The 24,379-nt window shown below is 38.2% G+C and overlaps 1 protein-coding gene and 1 long non-coding RNA gene across 3 annotated transcripts in view; one reads left to right on the forward strand and one right to left on the reverse strand.

Moving 5' to 3' along the window:
• Nucleotides 1–2,731: 2,731 nt before the first annotated feature.
• Nucleotides 2,732–3,802, reverse strand: LOC119776547. The gene is made up of 3 exons (XR_005279793.1): nt 3,563–3,802; nt 3,237–3,356; nt 2,732–3,148 (listed from the first exon to the last, which is right to left on the reverse strand). It is a non-coding gene; the product is annotated as an uncharacterized LOC119776547 (long non-coding RNA).
• A 182-nt stretch (nt 3,803–3,984) lies between these two features.
• LOC119776546 (lysosome membrane protein 2-like) overlaps nt 3,985–24,379 on the forward strand; it is a 37,829-nt gene continuing 17,434 nt past the window's right edge. Inside the window, exons 1-6 of one of the 2 annotated variants that reach the window (XM_038275001.1) lie at nt 3,985–4,411; nt 19,154–19,311; nt 21,449–21,596; nt 21,697–21,882; nt 21,998–22,089; nt 23,456–23,575. In XM_038275001.1, coding sequence (XP_038130929.1) covers nt 4,289–4,411; nt 19,154–19,311; nt 21,449–21,596; nt 21,697–21,882; nt 21,998–22,089; nt 23,456–23,575 — 827 coding nt within the window. In that variant the 5' untranslated portion in view covers nt 3,985–4,288. The remainder of the gene's footprint in view (nt 4,412–19,153; nt 19,312–21,448; nt 21,597–21,696; nt 21,883–21,997; nt 22,090–23,455; nt 23,576–24,379) is intronic. The other variant, XM_038275000.1, reaches the window with a different exon arrangement.

A 24,379-nucleotide genomic window follows, 5' to 3' on the forward strand; every position in this document is an offset into this window, starting at 1 on the left:
TGTTCCAGAGAACCAGCACACCTGCCGTCTGTCTCTGATCTTCATGGAAAATGTCTTACCTATGTGCAGCAGCTCTCAGTCTTCACCTGCCCACCAGTTCTCCAGCATGACTTTTTTTCAAGTATCAACCCTGGACCTCTTGAATCAAACCGCTACAGATCCATGCTACCTCCCCTACATCTCTCAAGTAAGCATTAGTTGTCATCAACCAACTCTTTCCTGATCAGTCTGCGTTCTCCCCACACCAACCAGAAAGCTCAACTGATTTCCTCCAATTCTCCACTTCAATATTCTAATAATTTTTGTAAATAAAATATAAAAATTCACTTGTTAGCTGTGTGATTCTGCATGTGGAACAAAAACTACAAAACAACAGCTGTCGGCCCAGTGATCATGGTTTCTCTCAGATCTTAAACTCAACTGCTCATATAGGCACATATGTTTACCCAATATACCTTCCGCATTGTTTCTTCATACAAAGGCAAGGAAACATGGTTTTGAGGTTCAGTGAGCTTTGTGGTTACCTCTTCCTGTTATATAGACCATACAGCTAATGTCTAGAGATGAAACAAAATCTGTTTCCAGGATTTTTAGGTTGCAGTTGCCTATACAATGCAAACCACAGGTGGCCACTGTAGGACAATGGTCATTTCCTAAAGCCTATTTATAGAAAGATGAAAAAGGACTCTTCATTTGGTCAGTAAAAGAGTTTGATGTTTGAATTTGAAGTAAATATCATTAAGGAAATAATAAGCATATAAATGGTTAAGTACAAATAAACAATTAATTTGATTTCAATTCACTTTATGTCTATAGCTCTAATTCAAAACACATGTCATCTTAAGGCACTTTACAGAGACAATTCAATCGAGTTATATAGTTAGATTTGTTCAAAGTTTTCTATTGAGGGAAACCCAGCTGATGGCATCGAGTCATTACACCTCCCCTCATTTATGAACAGGACCCTAAGACACTTGAACTCCTCTATTTGAGGCAAGAACTCTCCTCCAACCTGAAGGGGACAGGTCACCTTTACTGGTCAAAAACAATGGCCTCGAATTTGGAGGAGCTGTTTTTTATTCTGGCAGCTTCACACTTGGCTGTGAACCGCCCCAGTGCATGCTGTAGGTCTTATCAGGTCTTATCAGGAGGGAGGCAGCAGAACATCCTCTGCAAAAAGCACTAAACTGAGTGCTCAGCCAGATGTTTCCAGCTGACCCTACTACTTGCTTGGGTATGCCAAGTCTGTCTGGATTCCCCATCTTCCAGCTCATCCAACTCACCATCAGGTGGTGGTCGGTGGACGGCTCCACCCACTCTTCATCTGAGTGTACAAGACGTGCTGCAGAAGGTCAGAGGATACGACTACAAAGTCTGATAATGAAACATGCCCCCCACGGATACTAAGATGGCCTGGTACTGCCGTTCGACCCATAGGCCGAAACAACAGAGACATCCCTACCAAAAGGCGAAGGGAAGCGACCCTTTCGCCCACCGGGGTAAATTCAAACATGAGACGCTGAGCTGGGGGAGACAAGCAGTCCCTCCCAGAGTAGAAAAGAGTCCAGCCTCTCTCAAGGAGCTTGGTTTCAGAACCCACGATATGTGTGGGGGGGAGCACAACTATTTCTGACTGCTATCGTTCCACCACAACCTCAGCCCAGGTGGTGGTTCGAGGAGGGGTGCATTTCTAACTCAGATGGTGAAATAAGTCAGGTTTAGGAAACCACATGAACTTAGTAAACAATGAAAAAAGGAGATTTAACCATTAGAAAACAGATTTACACCTCTTATATCAAAATAAAAGTCTGCTTTTTTAGGAGCATACACTTTTTTACATAAAAAGAAAAGCCTAAATGTAATGGCACTGCTTTATCTTCCCACCCTTTGAGTGTGAACTTTTACATATTAATATATTCTAACACTTTTTTGAGGAAGTCTTCAATAGATGACTTTTGTTTAACCTCGATGCAAAGACTGCAAGAGTAAAAAGTACAGCTTTAGATTGCTTTAGAGTAGGATAGCTTTAGATCAAGATTTATTTTAGTTTAGATATAGGATTTGCCTTATTAAATAAACAAGTCAGTTTTTCCTAAACCATATAAGTGAAAAGTAGGGTATGCTGTGTACAAGGCAACATATTTCCAGTGCTTGTTTTTGGGATGTATTAAAAAAGGCTGTACCCACATAAACAACTATCTGATCAGGTTCAACATGAGTGAACTAGTATTGCATTATCTAAAACACACTAGACATTTTTAGAGAAAATACTGTTTGATTTATAAAAAATGAGGGCTGACTCCATTTGTAACTGTATCTATGAAGTAAGATCTGTTTACATGTAACCTCTCCCCTCAGATCTGAGATGCAAAACAAATTTATAGCGGAGCAAGAGTGCATTGTGTAGTATATTAAAAGAGCCACAAAACCAATGCTGAAGACTCCTGATCTAACATGAAAACTGTGATCCTGTCTTAGTATAACACAAGCTTAAAGCTGACTGTGATTTCTAAATATTTGTTTATGCAAATTGAAATGACAAAATATTTATTTGGTCCAAGTGATGTATCATTTACAGTCTGTGTATAACATTCTAGAAAACATAATATTTCACTGTAAAAACTGATCTAAATCAAGTAAAAATTTATAAAAATCTGTAGATTTACCGGTAATTTGATCTGACCCACATGCAGAAACACACTCAGAAGCTAAGGGAAAAAGTTAACAGGTTTATTGTGGTTTACAAAAAAACACAGACTGAGAGATATACAGCTGGGTAACATTGTTGGACCTCAGCGGCCTGGTGAACCGGAACCGGAAACTCTGAAGGGGAGATCACAATGATCAGTTCAGGGACCGTAGAAAAAATGACTGAGGCTTGTAATTTGCAGGAGAGGCACTCACGTTTGGGGAACTCTTGGTTAATCTTTGGATCCAGTTTGTGGGGTCTTATCCAGAGATGAAAGAACTCGTGGGAGGGCGTCCAGGCAGACTAACGTTGGGTCCAGAGGAGCAAAGGAGCGGACTGTCACCGGATTTTCCTGAAAAAGACTTGATTATGTGGAGTTTTCCCCTTGCTCAATTGTGACTCAGTTTATCCTTCCAGGGGGGTAGAAGGTAGGCTTATCCAGTGGATCAGGAAGGCTTCCTGCCGGAGAACAAAGACAAAGCAAGCTTAGATTCAGAAAGACAAGGCTAAAGGTTAGACTCAGCTAATCTCAGTTTGGCTAGAGTACCCAATACTGGCAAACACTCTGGCGTTGAGATAGTAACAGCCCCCTGTTCATATATTCATCTGATGATGACCCAACGAGCCGCAGGTGTGCGAGGAGGCCCAAACAAACACAGGGAACCATCTAGTGGTGGAAAAAGAAAACACAAAAACAATCCATAAAAACTGGATTCCTAACAGTAACTAAGATGATCTTCCAAAGGAAGTGACAGTTTGACCATTAAAACACAATAATTAAATACTATGTACTTTGAATTAGATAATAGAGCTGTTTTTTTTCTTATTTTAAGCATAAATGATCATATTCCATCTGCAAATTGTTTTACCTACCTGCCCAAATCAAGGTTACACTTATTTCAAGAAAACCTGACTTATTTTTTAAATTTTGCAATAAATGTTTTCAGAACAGGGGGGCATAAAAGGGGCCAGGACCGGTCCTACAGGGGTACTGGCACCCTTTTGGCCCCCATCTAGAACCACCCATGAAAACATGTAGATTTGTCAACTTTACTCACTGCATTATGTCTAATATATCTATTGCGTCTGATGACCTGATCCTCCCAGCTGAACATAGAGTAGAGGGAAGTTAGAGACTGAGCAGAGGGGGGGTTTATTGTTACAGTTTGAGTTTAAGGTTATTATAGGTTGCGTTGAGAGAGGAGCGTCCTCAGCCCACTGCTCTCCCACTTGTTCCACCAATCACAGTGGCTCCTCGCTTGGAGGAGGGAGATGTTCTGGCCCGCTACAAATACTCTCTGCTTCACTTTTGAGTTCATGTGTTTCAGACTGACGCGGAGCAGAAGTCGCGTGGTTTCATTACTCGCAGCAGGACTTCCCCGTGTGGCGGGGAACCTCGTGCTCCGGCATTTGTCGCGCGCCGTTTTCGAAACTTTTGCTCAACTTTTCAGTGCAAAGTGAATTAAAATCACTGTGGAAATCAACGCCAGTTTGAGATATAGTCTCAAATGTGTGTGTGTGTGTGTGTGTGTGTATAAGAGGAAAAAAGAATATCTCCATCCATCCTTCCAGAGTTCAGTTTTGCTTCCATCTGCAACCATGACGCGAAGATCCTGCGCAATTTACGCAGTTGGAGCGATCTGCGCCCTCCTGCTGGTCAGTGGGATCGCCCTGATGGTGGCTCAAGTCTTCCGCAATATGATGCAGAGCCGCCTCAAAAAGGTAGAAATGTTTTCCTATATTAAGTTTTTTTCTCTGAACTTAACTGTCAATAAGTTTCTCTCTTATGAGTGAGTACAAGATGACTCATCTGTAAGGGAGAAGCCAACAATGAGGGGATTGTGTTAACACAACTCCCCCTCATCCTCTGTGACCTATAGTTCATTATACAGCTGGCACACAGCTCTCATTTATAATTACATAAGCATAACTATAAGCTGTTTTTTTGCATGTCATCATTTGCACTTATTTAGTGATTGCTCATTTATACCAACTGTGAAGGCCAAGATTCATAGTTCACTACAAAAATAACCCTTGATCAGACATCTTATTAACTAAAACTTTGGTGTATTTTACTTAAGCTCCCCAGATCCACATTTTCGTAAAGCATTGGTGAAAGATTGCCACCAGAAATTCGATTTGTGATTTGCTGCAAGCCAAAGGGGGTGAAATAAATGTGTGGAAATATGTGTTTTGCACAGATGATCCAAATCCTGATTGTTTTTGGCCCACCTATTAAAACAAGTTAACGAGACCTGAACAAATTTGCATAGGAATGCTTTATTTATTTATTTGCAAATGCAATAATCGTAAAAGCAAACCTATTTGCTTTTATGAGTGAGTAAATTTCATAAAAATTGTTTTAATATTTATTAGGGCTGCAACTAACGATTATTTTAAAAATCGATGAATCGGACGATTATTTTTTCGATTAGTCGATGAATCGGACAAAAAATATTTTTTATATTAACCTCTTTATTCCAAAATAAACATTTAGACAGAACAAACAAGCACACAAGTACAGGTTGCTCATTAACTGTACTGGTGCAATATGAAAAATAAATGTTTGTGTTAAAACTACGCAAACTTACATGAGAAATGTAGCTGTACATCCACAAAATATAGGGTACTTTGTTTCATAAAGTGCAAAAAAAGACATTTCTGTTTTTAAAGCCCCTAAGGGGTTCAAACAATAGGCCCCCCATTTCAACAAATAAGTTTTTTTAGACTAGAAGAGTTCTGCCTTTTAAGACAGGAAAGTATAGCAGTTAAAGTTGCTACTTGGGAAAATACTGAACCATAGAGATAAAAATAGCCCTGTGATTCAAATTATAAATTGTATTTGGAATAAAAATGAGAGAACTAGGGGTGCTAAAAAACACATCCTCCAAAGACTCCAATTTACATGGGAATGTGGCATATAATTAATTGACATATTACTGATCTTGCTGGATTTTATTCTGCTTTACTTCCATAAATTGCAGGATTTTCTTTACTTTATCTTCGCCAGAAGATTTAAACTTTAAAAGCCTTGCCCTCATAATTTGCAAGTTAATTTATTTATAAAGTAAATGTAAACGCTGCTTAAGCTAATTCAAATGAAATTAAAAGTAAAATAAGTAGCCAACCTTATCACTGTCTGTAACCTACTAACACGGTAAGGAAAGCATCAGATGAGCTACCTGAGAAACTAACGTAACGTTTCCCCACTTTAAAACCAAACAAACATGGTGGTTCCGTGCCATGTTAATTTCTTTTGAAAAAAGTTGCATGTTATCACTTTTTTCGCTTTACAAAGCGCAGGCTATTTTAATTATTGTGATCAATTTGCGCCGTCAATCCCGGTGCATGCGCGCTTCATTTGCAGTCTGGACGCTGAGGCTCTGACTGCAGCACTGAGAGGGACTCCTGCGGGAGCGGGGGGGAGGCGCCCCACGGCAGAGTAGGAACGATACATGCTTTCACGTAAGAGTCTCCAAAAGCCGCCAGTGAAACCGAAAAAAGTCGCCAGATTTGTCGCTAGTCGCTTTTTTGAAAAATAGTCGCTGGAGGGGTCTGAAAAGTCGCTGAGTTGGCAACACAGCACCTGCGGTGCTGACTCGCTCTGCCATATTTTTTTTCTTCCTCTTTCAGTCAAGAGGCAGTGATGACGGCGCGGCGGATGACGCAATAATCGCGCGACACAACTAATCGATGATGAAATTCGTTGCCAACGCTTTTAAAAGTCGATTTTTATCGATTTTATCGATTCGTTGTTGCAGCCCTAATATTTATAAATTTTAAGTTTCTACGAAGTCTGTATAATATGATTTAATTTCCTTTGTAAAGTGCCTTGAGTTGATGTGCTGTGAAGTGATAGTTTCTGTTACTTCAGCATGCTGGTTTACAGCATGCTATAAAAGCGCTGTGTTAACATATTTTCCTTTTGAGTATATTCATACAGTCTTTACAGCAGATATTTGCTTGTTCTCGACCGTGCTGCATAAAATGAGTCAAACTGAGTCAGCAGGGACAGCAGATTGTCAGGAGTTTTATCTTATGAAATGTTTCTGTATTAGTTTCCGCTATTATTCGCACCTCCTTCACCACTGGAACTGTCCCTACACCTCTCAAAACCGCTGACATCACCCCAATTGCGAAAAAAAACCTTGTGCCGACCCCATTCATTCTTACCTATCTGCCAACAGCCTGTATGAAGAGTTCCAGTCTGGTTTGCTGCCACTCCATAGCACTGAAACAGCTCTCATCAAAATCACTAATGACCTCCTTAATGGCATTTGACACTGAATTACTCACCATCCTCTTCCTTCTCGACCTTAGTACAGCTTTTAAGACCATCTGACGAACCACCCTCCTCAGCAGGCTTTCCTCAAGTGACATCACTAACACTCCGGTGGGCAGGTTTACCTCCTACTTCTCTGGCCATACTCAGTTCATTCAACTGAAGACCCTCAAATCCACCCCCTCCCTCGTCACCTCAGGTGTATCCCAGGGCTCTGTCCTGGGGCCCCTCCTTGTCGTAATCTGCACCTAAATACATCACAGATTTGCTATGAGTGTATCGACCCTCCAGACCACTCAGGTCTTCTGGCTCCAGCCTGCTCTGCATACCTAGAACCAGAACTAAACATGGAGAAGCGGCATTTAGTTCCTATGCTCCACTTATCTGGAACAACCTTCCAGAACACTGTAAAAGTCCGGAAAGCCTGAGTTCCTTTAAATCAGGACTAAAAACACATTTGTTTAGGATTGCCTTCAACTGTTCTAGTTAAACAGTTCAACTGAAACATCATTAGTTCAAGTTTTTTATTTTCTTTAATCCTTTAGTTGTTTTTTTTGTTTCTGTGTTTTTTATTTATTTTTTTTCCTACTTGCTTTGATTCAGGTTTATTTTCGCATATTTTAATCATGTAAAGCACTTTGCATTGTATTTGTACTGAATTGCGCTATACAAATAAATTTGCCTTGCCTTGCCTTACCTCCTTCCCTTTCCGCGGGTCATTAAAAATCATTAAAAGCAATTAAATAATTACTTTTTAAATTAACGCATTAAAATTCATTAAATAGGATTATCTGTGGCATTTAAAAAAATGTTTATAAAAACAATTTCATCAGATATATCAGGCGTGGAACTGCTTCCAATTGATTGTAAAGCTGGATGTTCGGAAAAGAAGCTGGAAAATTAGGAATTCGGGACGTGGCTGCAGCCTGTCGACGGTAAAGATGAAGGATTTTGCCTTGTTATTTATATATATATCTATATATATATAGATATATATCTATATATATATAGATATATATACACATACATACTGTATATACATACATACATATATATATACACAATATATAACCACTCATATTAGCCCACCTAAGTAAGCAAACAAGCACAGTTTTTTGCCCCATTTACTCTACCTTTTTGAAACTGTGCCGAGAGTGGAAAGAGCACGGTAACCGAGAAAACTGTTGAGTGTAAATGGCATGCAATCTGAATCGGACCATGTCAGACACAACTGAACAGCACCAAACTAGTACTAGTTCAACAGTAGGACAGTTCAGTTCAGGCTGAGTTCTCAGGTAACAAAGGGTACATTAGCTGACCGTGTCATCCACTAATAGACAGCCTCTGTACTCATGAAAATTCGGACATTCCTAAAAATACTACCTTCCCGACAATGCCGTACAATTTCCAGTGATGATTCTGCTTTGCAGTGTGATGAACCTCAAAGTCTGTCGTTGTTTCCTACATCTGTAAGCCATGATTAGACTATCGTTTGTCGTAACCACTTTCGTAAAGCCGTCTCTTGCTGCCCTCTTCCTCTGACTCTCAGCAAACAAGGAAATATCACAATTATAACCAAACATAACTTCCCAAATGTTGCGGACATCTGCAATTGTGATTTGCTTGATTCCCTCCTTCACTCCTAGCAGCAGTATCGTAGAGCGTCACCGTGAGGCATGGAGCCGTGCTAGCGGGATGTGTAAACGGACATAAGGAACCAAGCTCTGCACGGTTAACTGATCCAAGCTCGGTCCAAACTCGGCAGCGATCGGTTTTCAGAGGGGTAGTGAAAATGGGGCTTATGCTGTTGTTCTGGAGCTAATACACCATCATACATCTTCCTCTACAGTGTTACCTAAAAAAGAGGGTAACACTTTAAGAATCGTGTTCTTTTAATTCTTTAAAAGAGGGACGGGGGACAACCAGTACAGATCTCTACTTTTTAATGGTTGTGGAAACTGGGCCAAAAATGATTCAGGATTGATTTATCATCTTTTGTAAAGTTATTAACATAGCTATGTAGTTTGTATTTCTTTGTTTGTCAGATGTTTATATCTTTGAGTATAAACAGGATGCAATATGCGAGAGACCAATCTAGAGTGTAGCTTTAAAGACAACCAGAGGACCTTAGGGAAAGTACTGAAATCTACAATCTACTAATCCTTCTGTGATAACATATTATATCTCCTACCATTTCTCCTCTCTTCTCTGTCCCAGCTTTCATTATATATTTGATGGTTTGATGTCACTTTTGTTGTAGCTGTAATACTTTACTTCTTACTTTTCTTATCAATTGTAAACAGCTTGCTTTCGAAGTATTCCTGTCTTAAAAGGCATTGAAGTAATGCACTATCAGTTGCTTTAAAATCTAACTATCATTTGCACATTTGTAGGATCAGTTGCCATAAGTTTAATTTAAATTTTATCTCTGCTGTTCAAAGCTGAAGAGGAAAGAGAACATCACTGTTACCATCTAAATGTTTTTCTCCTTTGGCTCGAATTTTCCTACTCTTTGGTTGAAAGGTTTTGCTGACGTTTGATCTCATTCCCAGAGGTGGCCGATTCAATGAACCATGTGTAGAGCACTGATGGCATCTTGTTTTTGTTTTTGCAACATGCTTAGATTCACACACTTGGGACGCCTTCAAAAGTAGCAAACAAAAACCTAAACTGCTTCTTTCTGCAAACTGGGAGGTAATCATTTTACAGAAAGTGTAAGACCTAAGACCTTAACCTACAAGTGGGACCATGGTTTTAATATGAATTCTTTTTTTGCAGTATAAAAAAAGTTAAAGTATAATAGAAATCAAAGTAGGTTAATAAGGAAAAGCAACTAAAACTATATGCTAAAATGTAAAATGGTCCTGAAATAAATCACTTTTTATTCTGTTCCTAGATTTTAAAAAGGCACATGTTTGATTTAAATCCTTTAATATTACCGTATTTACACGACTATAAGGCGCACTTAAACGTCTTTTTTTCCCCTCAAAATGTGCGGTGCGCCCTTTGGTGCGGTGCGCCCTATGTGTGTTGTAACTGCGACTTTTGAGACCACCTCATTGAGGAGATGATGAAAGAGTGGCTGAATGTAAGGAGACCAGGTGTTTTTTTTCCACTCATCACCATCGCTGTTAATATGTGACTCCATGCGTGCCCATCTCACAGCTGATGTGAAAAACATGGGGAAACAAATTAAGGCTGTGCTCGCTGTTCAACCGCTCGACATCGGTGTGAACGGGACGCAGCAGGTGCAGCAGAAGCAGCGAGTTTACATGCAAAGTCAATGGTTGACGCGCGTATAGGCGCTGCTGCTGCTCGAGATGGAAAAATTGAAGTTTTGCTGCTGGACGCGTCGCATCAACCAATCAGAGAAGCTGATCGGGGAGCTGACAGCGAGACAGACACAGCGCTCTGATGACATATGATATTAACGCCAATGAAAAGGGCTGGATGGATGAGGAGATGATGAAAGCGTGGCTGAGGGAGGTGTATGTGAGGAGAACAGGTGTTTTTTTCCACGCATCACCATCGCAGTTAATCTGTGACTCCATGCGTGCCCGTCTCACAGCTGATGAGAAAAACATGGTGAATCAAATGGACGCTGTGCTCACCGTTATCCCGGGGGTCTGACAAAGGAACTTCAACCGCCCAACATCGGTGTGAAAGCGGCCGTTCAAAGTAAGGCTGCGAGCGGCGTGGGAGCGATGGATGACAGACGGAGACCACAGTTTCAGGATAAGTGGAAGGCAGCGCCGGGCAAGTTACGCCACAGTTTGCGGATGGATTGTAGATGCTTGGACTAATGTGTCTGCTGGCTCTATTGTTCAAGCTTTCGCAAAAGCCGGCATTATTTCTGAGGAGCCGCGCTGCACGGAAAGTGACTCTGACAGCGAAGAAGAGGAAATTGGCATGTCTGATTTAGCGCAGCTGTTTAATTCAGAAACAGAGGATGATGACTTTGATGGGTTTGATTAATACTTTGTAATAAATACATGAATAAAGCACAAACATACTCAGTTTTGCTCCCGCTCTATTTTTCTACCTGAAAACTTAATTCAACAGCAGCCTCTGGGCCGGGTCTCCTCCTCTTCACCGCGGTGGCTGGCAGGTGTTTTTTCATCTAAATAATCTAAATCTTGCAGCTATATTTGCTGTGATCAGTGGGAATAAAGTAGTTTTAATATGTTTTTAAGTGAGAAAGTCCACCTGAAAACTTCATAATTGCAGTCAGTTCATCCAGATTATCTATTTCTGTCGGAGGCGCTCAGACCCCCACATTCCAGCGGTGCACCGACAGCAGAAATCCCTTCATCAGCAGCCTCTAGGCTGGGCAGCCTCCGGGTTCATGCAGTGGCTGGCAGGTGTTTTTCATCTAAATAATTTAAACTGCAGGCACCAGGATACCGGTAATAAAAGCGAACAAATTCCGTCGGCAGGTTTCAGGATTTTAAGTTAATTTAGGAGGGATCACAGCGCTGTGTCATCTGCGATGTGTCTGTCTCACGGCCAGCTGCCAGGTTTGATTAATACTTTGTAATAAATACATGAATAAAGCACAGTCATACTCAGTTTGCCCCCGCTGTATTTTTAAATACGCAGTAGAGCTATTTAAAGGTAGTAGAGGACATGTACCTGTATATAAAAAACGCGCCCTATAGTCCGGTGCGCCTTATGTGTGTGTTAAATACAGAAATGGGACACATAACTGAGACTGCGCCTTTTAGTATGGTGCGCCTTATGGTCGTGAAAATACGGTACTATAATTCTATGAAAAGATCTATTTCCAAACCATTACTGCACACTGAACCTCTACCTGGATCTGTTTTCCCACTCAATGTTCCTCGTTTTCTCCTCATCCTCTTCCATCTCCTTCACCTCCTCCTGTCCCTCTTTACCCATCTCTCTCTCCTCCTTCTCTCCCTCATCCCTCCAACTAATATTACCATTCCTCTGCATCAACTCTATGACCACCACTGACACTGGCCTACTTTTCACAAAAAAATTTTTGTATCCATTTAAAATTGTTTTTTTTATTGTTTTTTTTTTTTACTTTGAACACATACTCTCCTAATTTGTTTTCATTTGCAATAAAAATGTGTGCCTTTTATTTGTGTCATTCAGTATTGGTTTAATTGGTATTACAGGTTAATTACCGGTAAGTGCACAGGTATGGTGTAACATTAAAGGCTTCCTTAAATGCTCTTTGCCAAGTCTGGGATGTGCTGATAGGGCCATCTAGGCTGTGTTCGCTAAGCCATCCTGTCCCTTCCTTAGTTGTTGTACTCATTTAGACCTTGGCTCCATCATAATTGCCTGATTCCTTTTGCTTACTAGTTGCATCTGAAAAAAATCCTCTTCTCCAAAAATCTTTCAATACAGCATCTTTGCTGCTTAGTCCACGTCTTTCTCTTTCGTTCTTTTATACTGGGAGGGGATGTTTGTATTTCCTCTTAATGTGCTGAGCCACCTGCAGCTGTGAGGGCGATAAGCACCAGGGCAGTCAGTGCGTTAGACTGCATCCCTATCTGCTCTCTGATTCCCACTATGGTCACCCCATCCCTGGCAACAGTGCTTCAAACTGTGGCCCCTACTTATGCAAATATCAGCAACTGTCAAGGTTAGATGAGGACAGGAACAGGTACAGCAATTCCTCGCATAGGGTGGCAAATGCCACCCTAAATGACAGCCTTGCCACCCCAGCTGCCACCCCAGTTGGCGGTAGGGGTGGCGAGGCTTATAAATTATGGATCATTTGAGAATTACGACCGCTAATTTCTAATGTCGGACTGCAGTGAATGCAGCACGAGATGACGTGAGAGCGACTGAGACTGATTGTTTTGAAAACCGAATGGGGAAAAGCGAGGGAGCCAGGGGTGATGGGGGGAGGAGACACGGGATGAAACAGGTAAAAACTGATCAACTATCTATCGAGAAATAAAATCATAATGAGAGCACAATGCTGCTAGCATAGCTGCAATGCTGATTTTGAGATGATAAAAATCAGGTTGCAGAACGTTATTTCTCCAACTATGATGTTAGTTAGGCCTGACGTCTCAGGCTCAGAAAAACATATTTGCGGTCAACTATGACAGAAAAGAGACGATCAAGTTTGTTTTACTCAAATCAAAACGCACAAAGGCATTGGATCTAAATACATTAGTGAAGCGTTTTGCTGAGCAACATGGAAATCACTGCATTCAGCTGTTATAGTCATGTTAACTTTATGTTATGCTCTCTGGTGAGCCTTTACAGAGCTGTTACATTTTGTTTTGGCACCTGAGAAAATCTGATATTTCCTTTAATAAAACCAAAAGTGTTAAAAGTTAAAATGTGATACTGGTGTAAATCCTGCTTAATATGAAGCAGTGTTGTTGTTTCTTTTTTTGTATATATAATATGAAACTATCCAGAAATTACCCGTATGAACCTACTCACAAGCAAAATGTATTTGTTGCTTCTTTTCAGATTTGTGGAGATTTTGATGTAACATACAGAACCCGCCTTTTTGTTGATTTGTTGATACAGCAGTATGGAGGACCAACTCTGCCATATTTAAAAATAAATACAGAAATAAATAAATGCTCAATAAATAAATAAGCATACAATTAATTGCCACCAAAAATACAAACAACAAATAAATGTAAGTAGAAATGAAATTATACAGCTAGTCATAAAGGTACATCACTCTTTTAATTGGCTTCTTTATTTCTTTGCCTTTTTAATATTTACCTTATTTATTTTTTTGTCATTTATTATCTTCAACTTCATTTTTTAATTACTTATATTTTTAAGTATTTATTTATGTGCATGTTATCATATTTTTGTCTGTTTTATTCTTCCTTTGTATTTTTTTTACCCTAGTTATTTCTTCGCCGCTATTTCTTTCTGCCTGCCCTTTTAACATTTCTGCCTGCCATTATAATATAATTTCTAATTACATTTATTTGTTGATTGTATTTTTGGTGGCAATTAATTGTATGCTTATTTATTTATTGAGCATTTATTTATTTCTGTATTTATTTTTAAATATGGCGGAGTTGGTCCTCCATATACAGCTCTATCTACAGCATATTTACATGTATGAAATGTCCCTTTCATGTTGCCTTAACTGCTGTATGTCAAGTTACTGAGGAAAAAATGGGGTAAATGTGTGTTCAGAGTAAACATTACATAGATGTCCAGTACCTTGTTCGGGTGCCTTGACCCATTTATTTCTACTGTGTAGTTCTGCTCACTTTAGTACAGCTCAGTCCATAGATCTCTGATGGGAAACTTTTTGTTTGTATCGTTTCTTCTTGTGCAAATGCTCAAAGCTGCCTCTCTGACAGTCAATCTCATACATCTGCGACTCAGCACCTGTGTCTTACCTTAATACCTTTCCTGTCATAAGGCCCCTCTAGAAGTAGTGTTATCATTCTTCTATCTCCCATTAAGTGAGATCTCATTGTACGATGTATTATTAATATGAACTGTTTCACATGAAACACTAGTACTGTACATACTATTCTCACCAAACTGTGATAACTGATTAAATTCAGTGTAAACAAATGCCATATGTTGCCACCCCTAAAAAATTCCTGCCCCCCTCTTGCCACCCCATAAATATTTTTCTAGATCCGCCCCTGATTCCTCGGTGCACATGAGTCAATTTATTTATTTATTAGTAAATAAACAAAATAACTTTATGAATATACTTTATCCTGGGCCGTTCTCAGCTACGTATATGTCACTCTTTTCATCTTTTATAATAAACACATACTTTCCTAACTAATATATTTCAAATGTAAATGGTTTGAGTTTATCAGAATGAGGAGTTTTCAGGCCTGACCATATAAATGCACGTAAATATGAAATTGTATGCTAAAAATATACATCATGCCTTATCTAAATATTGGCAAGCTGTGGCAGTGAGGGCTGATGCTGTTAGCTTTGGAACTATTAAAGTATATTTGAGGAAACCTTTTAAAACTCTTTTTTTATAGCGGGACCTGGGGCTTTCTCTTCATTCCTATGTGTCTGTTTACGAAGTGATATGAAAGCATGTTAAAAATGATCACATCATGACATGATACAAATTACTCACTGAAAATAAATCTCTTAGTATATACATTAATTAGACTGCCAGGGTGATTATATTATATATTGGAGTGAAATGATGACATTAGAAAAAAGATGTTTGAAATTAATTGTTTTTAAGTACAGTATTCAAATATTTTGCGTAATTTTGCTTCTGCAATTCGTTGCAAAATGTTTGTTTAATGATATTTTGTTGAAAAAAGTCATAAGTCTGGTATCAATAATCTGTGTTGGAGACTTTCTTATGCCTCTCATCATTTCCCAGTTACTGACAGTGTGACGCTCTTTTGTTTTTAACAAATCACTGCTTCATGCAGATCTCATTGCATATGTGTTCTTGGAGCACTAGCCTGTCTTTTTTTTGCTGAGTCTGTCATTGTTTAGGATATAATAGAAAACACATTGGGTTTTGAAACCCCTGTTTTTTAGTGTGAGCATTAAGGGTCAGTTCGTATTGATCATTTGATGTTAGAAATAGAATATTTGATTTAGTTTGTTCACCTAGCCCATTGATGCTGGGTTTTCAAGCGATTTCAAATTTTGAGATTCTCCTCAAAGGAAACACACAAAGAGCCTTTTGTTTTAGTTGAAAACACTTAAACGTCATTTTTGAAATACCGTACATATACAAGCTCCACCCCATCACTTATGATGGTTCAGAGGCACACTCTTGTCACACTTCACGTGTTTTCTGTTGATAATAGCATTAAAAGCAGGTACAAGTTGCAAGTTTGACAACCACACACATTTGCAGATTGTTGTCATTAACCACAGTAGGTACTATTTGAGATATAACCCCATAAGGGCAGCAAAAGGGTTCTTTCCATGTTATGGAAACTCTGCAGGACATGTTCACAATTAGAGCTGGAACAGTAAACATATTTGTTTCCATTTTATAAAAAATAAAAATCATCCATCCATCGAAAGACATATACATTGCATTCCCCTTATATGAAACTGGGTTATAGAGGTTAAAAAGGTTTGGAAGGAAAACTATACATTTGTTTTTCCAACCACAATATATTATGCTGGGCGGTCCGAAGTAGTTCCCAGGCTGGGAGGGATATGTCATCCCTCAACATGAATTGGTACTGCCTGGATTTTACTCTGTGGAAAACCTCCAGTTTCACAGGCTAAGCATAGCCACTATGAGGAGGAAGACTATGTCTTTCTATTGGTCATGCCCATGATGGGTATGGTCCTTATCTTATGGCCAAATGTGAAAGTTGTAACATAGACAGACCGGTACTGTAAATCAAAAGCTCTGCTTTTTGACCTTTCTTTTGATTCAATATGAAAGATCCATTCAACAATCTGTCATTACTCAAAAACAAAACTCCCAAGATATTTAAAGTCTTCTTCTTTTGGGAGAACTGATCCCCAAAAAAAGAGGAATTCCCCTTTTTCCATTCGAGAACCATGGCTGAGATTTAAAGAAGCTCAACATAGGCATATTTATATTAGTCAAATATTAACAGAGTAAAAACAAAACTGTTTTTTAATTATTTATGAACATTAAAAATATATATATATTCCTTCCACTGTGAAAAGATAATGGCAAGAAGAATTTAACAGTGTTATGCAGGAATTTTTTGTCACTTCTATTAACAGATAGAATACTTCAATTCATCCAATTGGGGAGTTTAACAGAGAAGAGTCCCGTTAAGGTCTTTCAACAGCAGTTCAATGGCATTATTGTCTGAACTTTGTCCAGTTTGCAGCAACACTTTGATTTGGCTTTTGTGAACCATGTACAAGTACATTTGCTGGTGTTTTTTGGTCAGTTGTTTGCTTAACAACCAAGTTAGTGGTTACAAACTATTTTTTTAAAAACATTTTTTCAGTAGGGAGCAAGATTTATGGCTCCAACAGTTACAGGAATTGTCTACTTATTTGTGGTCTGCAGTGCTGTACACTAGATAAGATTTTTTAATAAGGTTTGATTCAATTTTACCTTTTTCCTCTGTTCTAAAATAAGGTCCCACATCCTTAGAACTTTATTTTGATAATTCTAGTTGATAAAAGATGTGTTTGTTTTTCTAGATCTTTTATCATCTTATGATGTTAGATGGGTTGTGTTCGATTGACATTTTGAGTCTGCAACGTAAACAGAAATTAAACCCAGCTCAAGCTTTGACCGAAAGGAGCCTAAAGCTTAGTTTAGGCTTTATATGTACGTGAGGTCTGTGTGGCCAAATTACATCATTTCAGCACCCATGATCCTTTGTGGGGTGTGATTTGGCTCATAAATATAACTACGATAAATTACTGTCACCTTTTTGATGACACAAAGAGGCTTTAAAAATGTTGGAAATAACAGTGTTTTCTACTTCTACATGTGGCTTGCTGTTGTAAGTTCATATTTGCCCTACAAATTCCCACCCCTGAGTCGGCCAAAATATTAGGTACACAGAGTGGTATGCATCAACCTTGACCCAGCCAGTGGTTTGAGAAGGACAGACATTAAACCCAGCCCTGTCATTATATTCACATCAACAGTTGCTATACAAGGATTTAAAAGGAGATGGGAGTTCTTAAAATTAATTCTTCTTTACATATTTTTGTAGCATTGTCTGTTAAATTGCAAAGACCAGTAATTAGGTGTTATTTCCAATAAGTTTATTCCTTTGATAGATTAAATCATGTTTTAAGATTTTCCGTTTGTATTTTCCTGGATCCATTAGCAGTAACTAGCTGACCCCACAGGCACTGCAGCCAGTTGAGAGCAAATCTGAATCACAGTTATGAGTTTAATGACTTCAAAGTTTACACTAAGAGCACTTCATGCTTGTCTTGTTTTGCTGGTGGAGCAAACACATTTTGAGAACGTAAAGCTTTTGTGGTTCCACTAAAATATTTAAAGAATGCCTCCAGCTGTGCTCAGTGTTTTTCACATCTATGTATGCATTAGAAAGTCTCCACATCAAAGCACAAGTTTTTATGTGTTTGTGTATTCACCTGCCACGTGTATTTATGTATAGGGTGTGGTGTAAGAGGAGCAGTGGTAAGTACAGAGATGGGAGGGATTTTTTTGTTCCTGTTTTCCATGTATTTTCTCCAACATGCTGAGTGGGGTTATAACATTAATTATTCAGAAAGGATGGCAGAAAACAACAGACTCTCTGTTCCTCAATTTAAGGTGACAGCTTTATTGTCCTTGGCTACTCAGTTAAGGTTTTGTCTCTTGGCACAAATAATGAGCTCTAAAAAGTGGGGGTTGTATTCCCTTGAAAAACCTCCTTAATGCCTTTGGTAAATCTGACACAATTAGGGCATGTCAGATTTTCACATTACTTTCAGTTTGAAGTAAAGTCCAAATGCCACTCAATACATATTTGGTAAAAAAAAAAAAAAAAAAAAAAAGATCCCTGCTTCCCTGCTTCTAGTTTCATCATACTTTGTAATCAAACAGTGTGGCCATCAGGCCTCTGGGGACTCTAAAAGCTCGATCCTGAGGAATGTGGCTCAAATCATTGAGGTCGTAGTGAGTCCCTCACAAACAGCGGGCATCCAGCTTCATACATCACTTGATCCGTCAGAGGCGCTCTCTCTGAGTGCTGGTCGTCAAGGGAAACGACTGACAATGGAGCAGAGGAAGGGTCCCCCCTCATTCATGTTCATAGCCAGAGCTGTTGTCCCACACCTAACCAGCCGTTCCCCCCCACAAACAGTCTCCTGCACCCACCCAGAAGGATGTTTTTCTTCTCGGGGTGTTTTTACTAGAAACAAACCACTGAACTTTAGATGAAAACATGATTAGTGCGGTGAAATCAATGATTAAAACTATTTAATGATCCGCTCATCATTTGTGTGCTTCATTGTTGAATGTAAATCCCTGTTTTAAATGTATTTTTTCTTAAACTACATGATTATTTTATTCTTAAGATAGTAGATGGGGAAAAAAGTCGGAATTTGAAAAGGCATGCCAAACGTTCTTGAAAAAAAAAAAGCACATTAAAAACAAGTTCTACAGTAGAAAGGTGGCAAATTTTAATTCGTTTGAGAAAGTTTTTTTTTATTAGATTTAACTGATTCAGAACCAAAAATGCAAAATTATTACTAATATATATATATATATTAATTCTTGTGATTTTTCCTCTCAACAGGAGATTGTTTTAGTGGAGGGCAGCCGTGTTTTTGAGTCATGGAAGACCCCTCCCCCGCCCGTCTTTATGGAGTTTTTCTTCTTTAATGTGACCAATGTGGAGGAGTTCCTTAAAGGGGCCAAACCGAAGGTCGATCAGATTGGACCCTACACATACAGGTAAGATATTCAAACAAACCTGAACCTGGAACTACTTTTAGTTACTGTAAGTGACATGATTGGTTGGTCCGTGTTATACTAGAGTATTCTTTCAATGGAGTGTAAAAGTGATGCACATTTTGGAGAGAAATCCAAAAAGTACTTTAGACCAACTTGCAAGATTATAAGTGAAACTTTGGGGAGGACAGAGCTCTAATGATGCTTTGTAGAAAAAGCAAATCAAAAGCAAAATATGCATCCTAGCAGCTGCGATTTTGCCCTAAGCCAGCAATTATTGCAAGAAAGAATTACACCCCAAGTGCTTAACTGTTAAAAATATTCCCACTGAATTCATGTGTGTGTCTGTTATTGATATGAGTCATTTAAGATTAGACATTTGCTAAAACAGCCGCAGTCTGGTACTTCATCAATACCAATGACATGTATATGATTAACAACTCAATATGCTTAATTGATGCACATATAGATTGCTTCACTATTAGCTTTCTTACACAACAGCAGATATGTTTTTACTAGAAAAATTTCTGCAGGAAAGTATAATGTTAATTGGATGTGTTCTTCCATGAACACATATTTCTCTTCAGGAAATGTGGAGTCGTTAGCAGTGATATAAGATAGCTGTATAAGAATGATAACATGATTGATTACAAAAATGAAAGGGATTTTGGAAAGAAAGCTTAACAAATAATATTTTTTTTTATAGTTTTAGCACTTTTATAATTATCTGGAAGTTTATGCCAGATTCGCGGAACATATGGACTAAAAATTGCTTCTTAGTACTTGGTTCAGGTTCTAGGGATACAAAATAGACTAAAGCCAGGATACCTAAAAGGTCTGGCAGTAAGTCTGTAATGTATTTTGGAGCAAACCATTCAGTAATTAATAGACTGACAGGAGTGTTTTCAAGTGTTTTGTGTCTGAGATACTGAGAGCCAGTGTAACAACGGCGTAATAACTGGGGTGCTCCAATTTCCTTGTTTTGGTGAGGATGCAGGCAGCGGGATTCTGGATCAACCTCAGCTCTCTAAAGGACTTTTTAGGCAGATCTGTAAAGACAAGGTTTCAGTAATCAATTCTACTAAGGGTGAATATTATTAATTAATTTGTTTTTCCAGGTCCTGCTGAGATATTAGTCCTTTAATCCTTTTCTTTACATGATAGAAGGACATTGTTTACAATAACTACTAAAAACTGATGACAGTTGTTTTTCATTATATTAACAACCAGGTAAACATTATATCTACAGCAATGTTGTTTTTTAAGGTCAGGCCAAATTTAGAAGGAATTTATACCTTATATAATAATAAGGAAATACTCATATCAAGTAGAAACTGTAGACAGTGTCAGCGATAAAAGAACTTGGATCTCCAGAAGCTAAATGATGGCAATGTTTTGACCCCCCATCTTGCAGAGCTATCAGCATCAAACCTTGAAAATTTAAAGAATGCATACGTATATACCATATATATACTGTATGTATAAATATATATATATATATTCCACCAAGTTAGGTTTACATGAAAAGCTAGTCTTAAAAGACTAGATATATCTTGTTGTGCAAGGAAAAGTTCTCTGTCTGATCATTACTCCATTATTTCCTTTAAACTGCCAAAAATCTTTATAATTATTACCTTCATTACATAACTTAAAATATCTATGCTGAAGAAAATAAAGTTTGGAAGTGCACCTTCTTGCTTAAATAAACCTTATAGCAACTTTTTGTGTTAAAATTATCAATGGGAAAGGACCAGTTGAGTGGGCAATGTTATGGCTGCAGTTATAGCACAGATCTGACCACACAGCTGGACCGATTCAGCAGCGACACCAGTCTGATAGTATGAGGCTCTGCCTCCTTGGTACAGACTAGACGTTTAGTAGAAACAATGCCTGCGGTAAGAGAAATTACCCTAGTAAGTGTGTATTAAAAGGGTCCACAGACCCTTAAAAAATGCTTCTGGAGAACCCCAGCCTTTTAAGTGGTAATGGGGCTATTTAAACCTTAAGGAAAAGTTACAAGAAAAACTGAAAAATGTTTACAAGTCTTCTTTTTTTCATTGTGTATGCATATCTGTGTTTAATTAGTGGTTGGTTAACAGAAAAGTAACAATTGTTTTCTGAAAATTGTTTTTTTGCACAGAGAGTACAGGTATAAGGACAATGTCACCATGGTGGACAACGGTAAAAAGGTGTCAGCATACAACACCAAAAGCTTTGTGTTTCTGATGGAAAAGTCTATTGGTGACCCAGCTGTAGACACCATAACCACTGTCAACATTCCTCTTTGGGTGAGTCGTGAATTAAAGGTTGTGAATAAATGAAAAAAAAAGACTGTGAGTCCATCTGGGGTAAACATTTCCTTATATCTGCTCAACTCCCTGACTTTAGGCTGCAATGAACAAGGCACAAGGTTTTAAGGCCTTTTTTATGGGCATGATGATAAGAAACTCTAAGAGCAATCTCTTTACCACTCGGACTGTACAAGAATTACTTTGGGGTTATGAGGACCCTTTGTTGGAGCGCATTTCCAAATCAAGCCCTGATGTGGGGAAGGACTTCGGCCTTATGTATAAGGTATGGGCAAGCTATAACAAAAAATTGAAGGCTCATTTTAATTAGAGAGGGTCTTTTTTATTGTTCTTACAATAAATGTGTCCATTCTAATGATACCAATGTTTGTTTGGGACAGAAAAATGAAAGCAATGACGGGGAATTCGTCTTCCACACTGGAGAGCAGAACTACTTAGATTATGGACGCATCGAAACTTGGAAGGGGCAAAGGTAGCACTGCTGCCTTCTCACACAAACACACCCATTACATTATGGGTGTGTTTTTTTGTTTTTGTTTTCTTGCCTGTTGGATTTGACAGCAGCTCTTACCACAGAATGCTGGATAGGACATCCTGCTATTGGATTTTTCGTCTCTTTTAAGTCTATTAAATCCAGATCACTTAACTCTAAGTGCTGTAATCACTGTACCCATTTATACGGGGGAAGCTGCCTTTTGAAGTGCCGTAGATTACATGACAAAATAAACAAAGCAAACTTGTTAATGATTGTGATTTTAAAAACAAAAATCTCCTTTTTATCTATCAAACTTTGCCTTGATTGCTTTGTTGGCAACAAAAAACAGTGAGTCTGAAAAAGTATTTCCTCCTTTTAGAAATGTATTGTTTTTACACGAGTCACATAGAAATAAAATAAAAAAGTCTACTAATTGCTGACATGTGACAATTGTAATCTATGTGATTACAAAAAGCAGTTACACCACCAGTTTCCCTGCAACCAAGCACAAAAAAACTGGCTATGAGTCTGTTGCATTGCTCTGGTTCTTTATTCGTCAAGAGCAGGTTTCCAGTCTTTCTAATCATGGAAACATGACCACTGAGTTTAAATGAGCTAAAGACCTGCAGCCCTTCAGATGTTATCCTTACACTGGAAAAAAATATCAATCTAAATCAGTCTTTTTTTTTTAAATAAGTTAATTTTTTTCTTGAATTTAGGAGGTAAGTGAGACACTTTGCCAATTGAACAAGATCATTCATTTTTTAAATAAGAAAAAAACATCTGCATTTTCTTATTTCAAGTGCTTATTATCTAATTATCTTATTTTAAGAGTAGAAATACTAATTCCATTAGTAAATCATTTTATTTACCTACTCAAATTAATAGTAAATAGACTTAATTTAAGAAATGTTGACCTATTTCTAGTTTTTTTTGCAGTGTAGTTCTTTTGTGACCTTCTTAACAATTTTTGATATGCTTGATATTCCTGAAACAAAATGATGGCATTGTTGTCTGTTAAGACACAGTTATTTTAATGTTATCAAGTTTAAATGAAAGGGATTTCTTATTTTGCAGGTATTGCACTGTTGAAGACCTAGGTTGTGAAACTAAACACAGTTTCTAAAAAAAATGAAGATAATTAGGTTATTAGTTCATCCACTTTGCCAGATTAGGTTTTATTTTGTACCTGTTAAGTAACATAATAAATTTTTTTTAAGTACATTAAAACTAAAAAGACAAAAAAACTAAAGACGTAAATATACTCTGCACACATTATGATTTCTTTATTTGCTAAAAGAACAATAAAATTGATTAGAAAATATGAAATGCTAAAAATGTAAACTGTAGTTTGTTTTTTCAGGCAGCTGACTTTCTGGTCGACTAACGAGAGTAACAGCATCTCTGGATCAGATGGAAGTGCTTTCCATCCTTTTCTGAGCAAGGATGAACGTCTGTATATCTTCACTCCAGACCTGTGCAGGTAGTCAACAACCACACTTCTTCTTGTGCTTGTGAAGGTCGAATGCTCTAGCAATGTTTTTTGGCCATTTGGCTCAATTTTCCAATTAGATGCATATTTTTTTTTCACCCGCAGCTGATTGGTGCAAAATAGCTAATGTATAGATAAACGATCCCCCACATCCTTCTGCTGCCTCAAAAACAGTAGAGATTTCTTTTCTTTTTATTTAAACAGCCAATATGAGCTTAGTTTACTTAAATTTACTGTCATGTATTCTTAAAGTGCTGTGCAGTTTTGCAAAAATTTTAATTATGGTTGTAGTTCTATTTTTATAATCCTCTGTACATAAATTTTTGCTACCGGGTTTTGATAACATGATTGCATGTTATCAATATTCATGTGAATTGTTTTGCTTAAATCTAGTGGTGGGCCATTATAAGCGTTAATGTCTTCTTTCCTACAATGGAAAAGGAAAGCAACTGTCTATGGCAAAACGGTGACGCCCCATTTGCGTGGCTGTAGCTCTGTGAGGCAGGTTAACATAATATCAAACATTGTGCCCTTTCTTAACATTTACCGTCAAATAAAACTATTTCAATGAGGTAGGCTATTTATGATTTGGACTTAATTGCATTTTTTTCATATATAACTTGTGATATCCTGTCAGTTTAACAAAGATGCTGCAAAACTGCTGAATCCGCATTTGCCGGAACATGTTTTCTCTGCCGTCAGGTCGCCGTTACACCCTCTGCCAAATTCCAGCGAGCCTGCAACTGATGCAGACTCTATTTAAGACGCAATTTAAGGGCTGGACGGTCCACTCTG

This window comes from Cyprinodon tularosa, unplaced genomic scaffold (assembly GCF_016077235.1).
Source record: "Cyprinodon tularosa strain WSP-4 unplaced genomic scaffold, ASM1607723v1 ctg94, whole genome shotgun sequence".
NCBI lineage: Eukaryota > Metazoa > Chordata > Actinopteri > Cyprinodontiformes > Cyprinodontidae > Cyprinodon > Cyprinodon tularosa.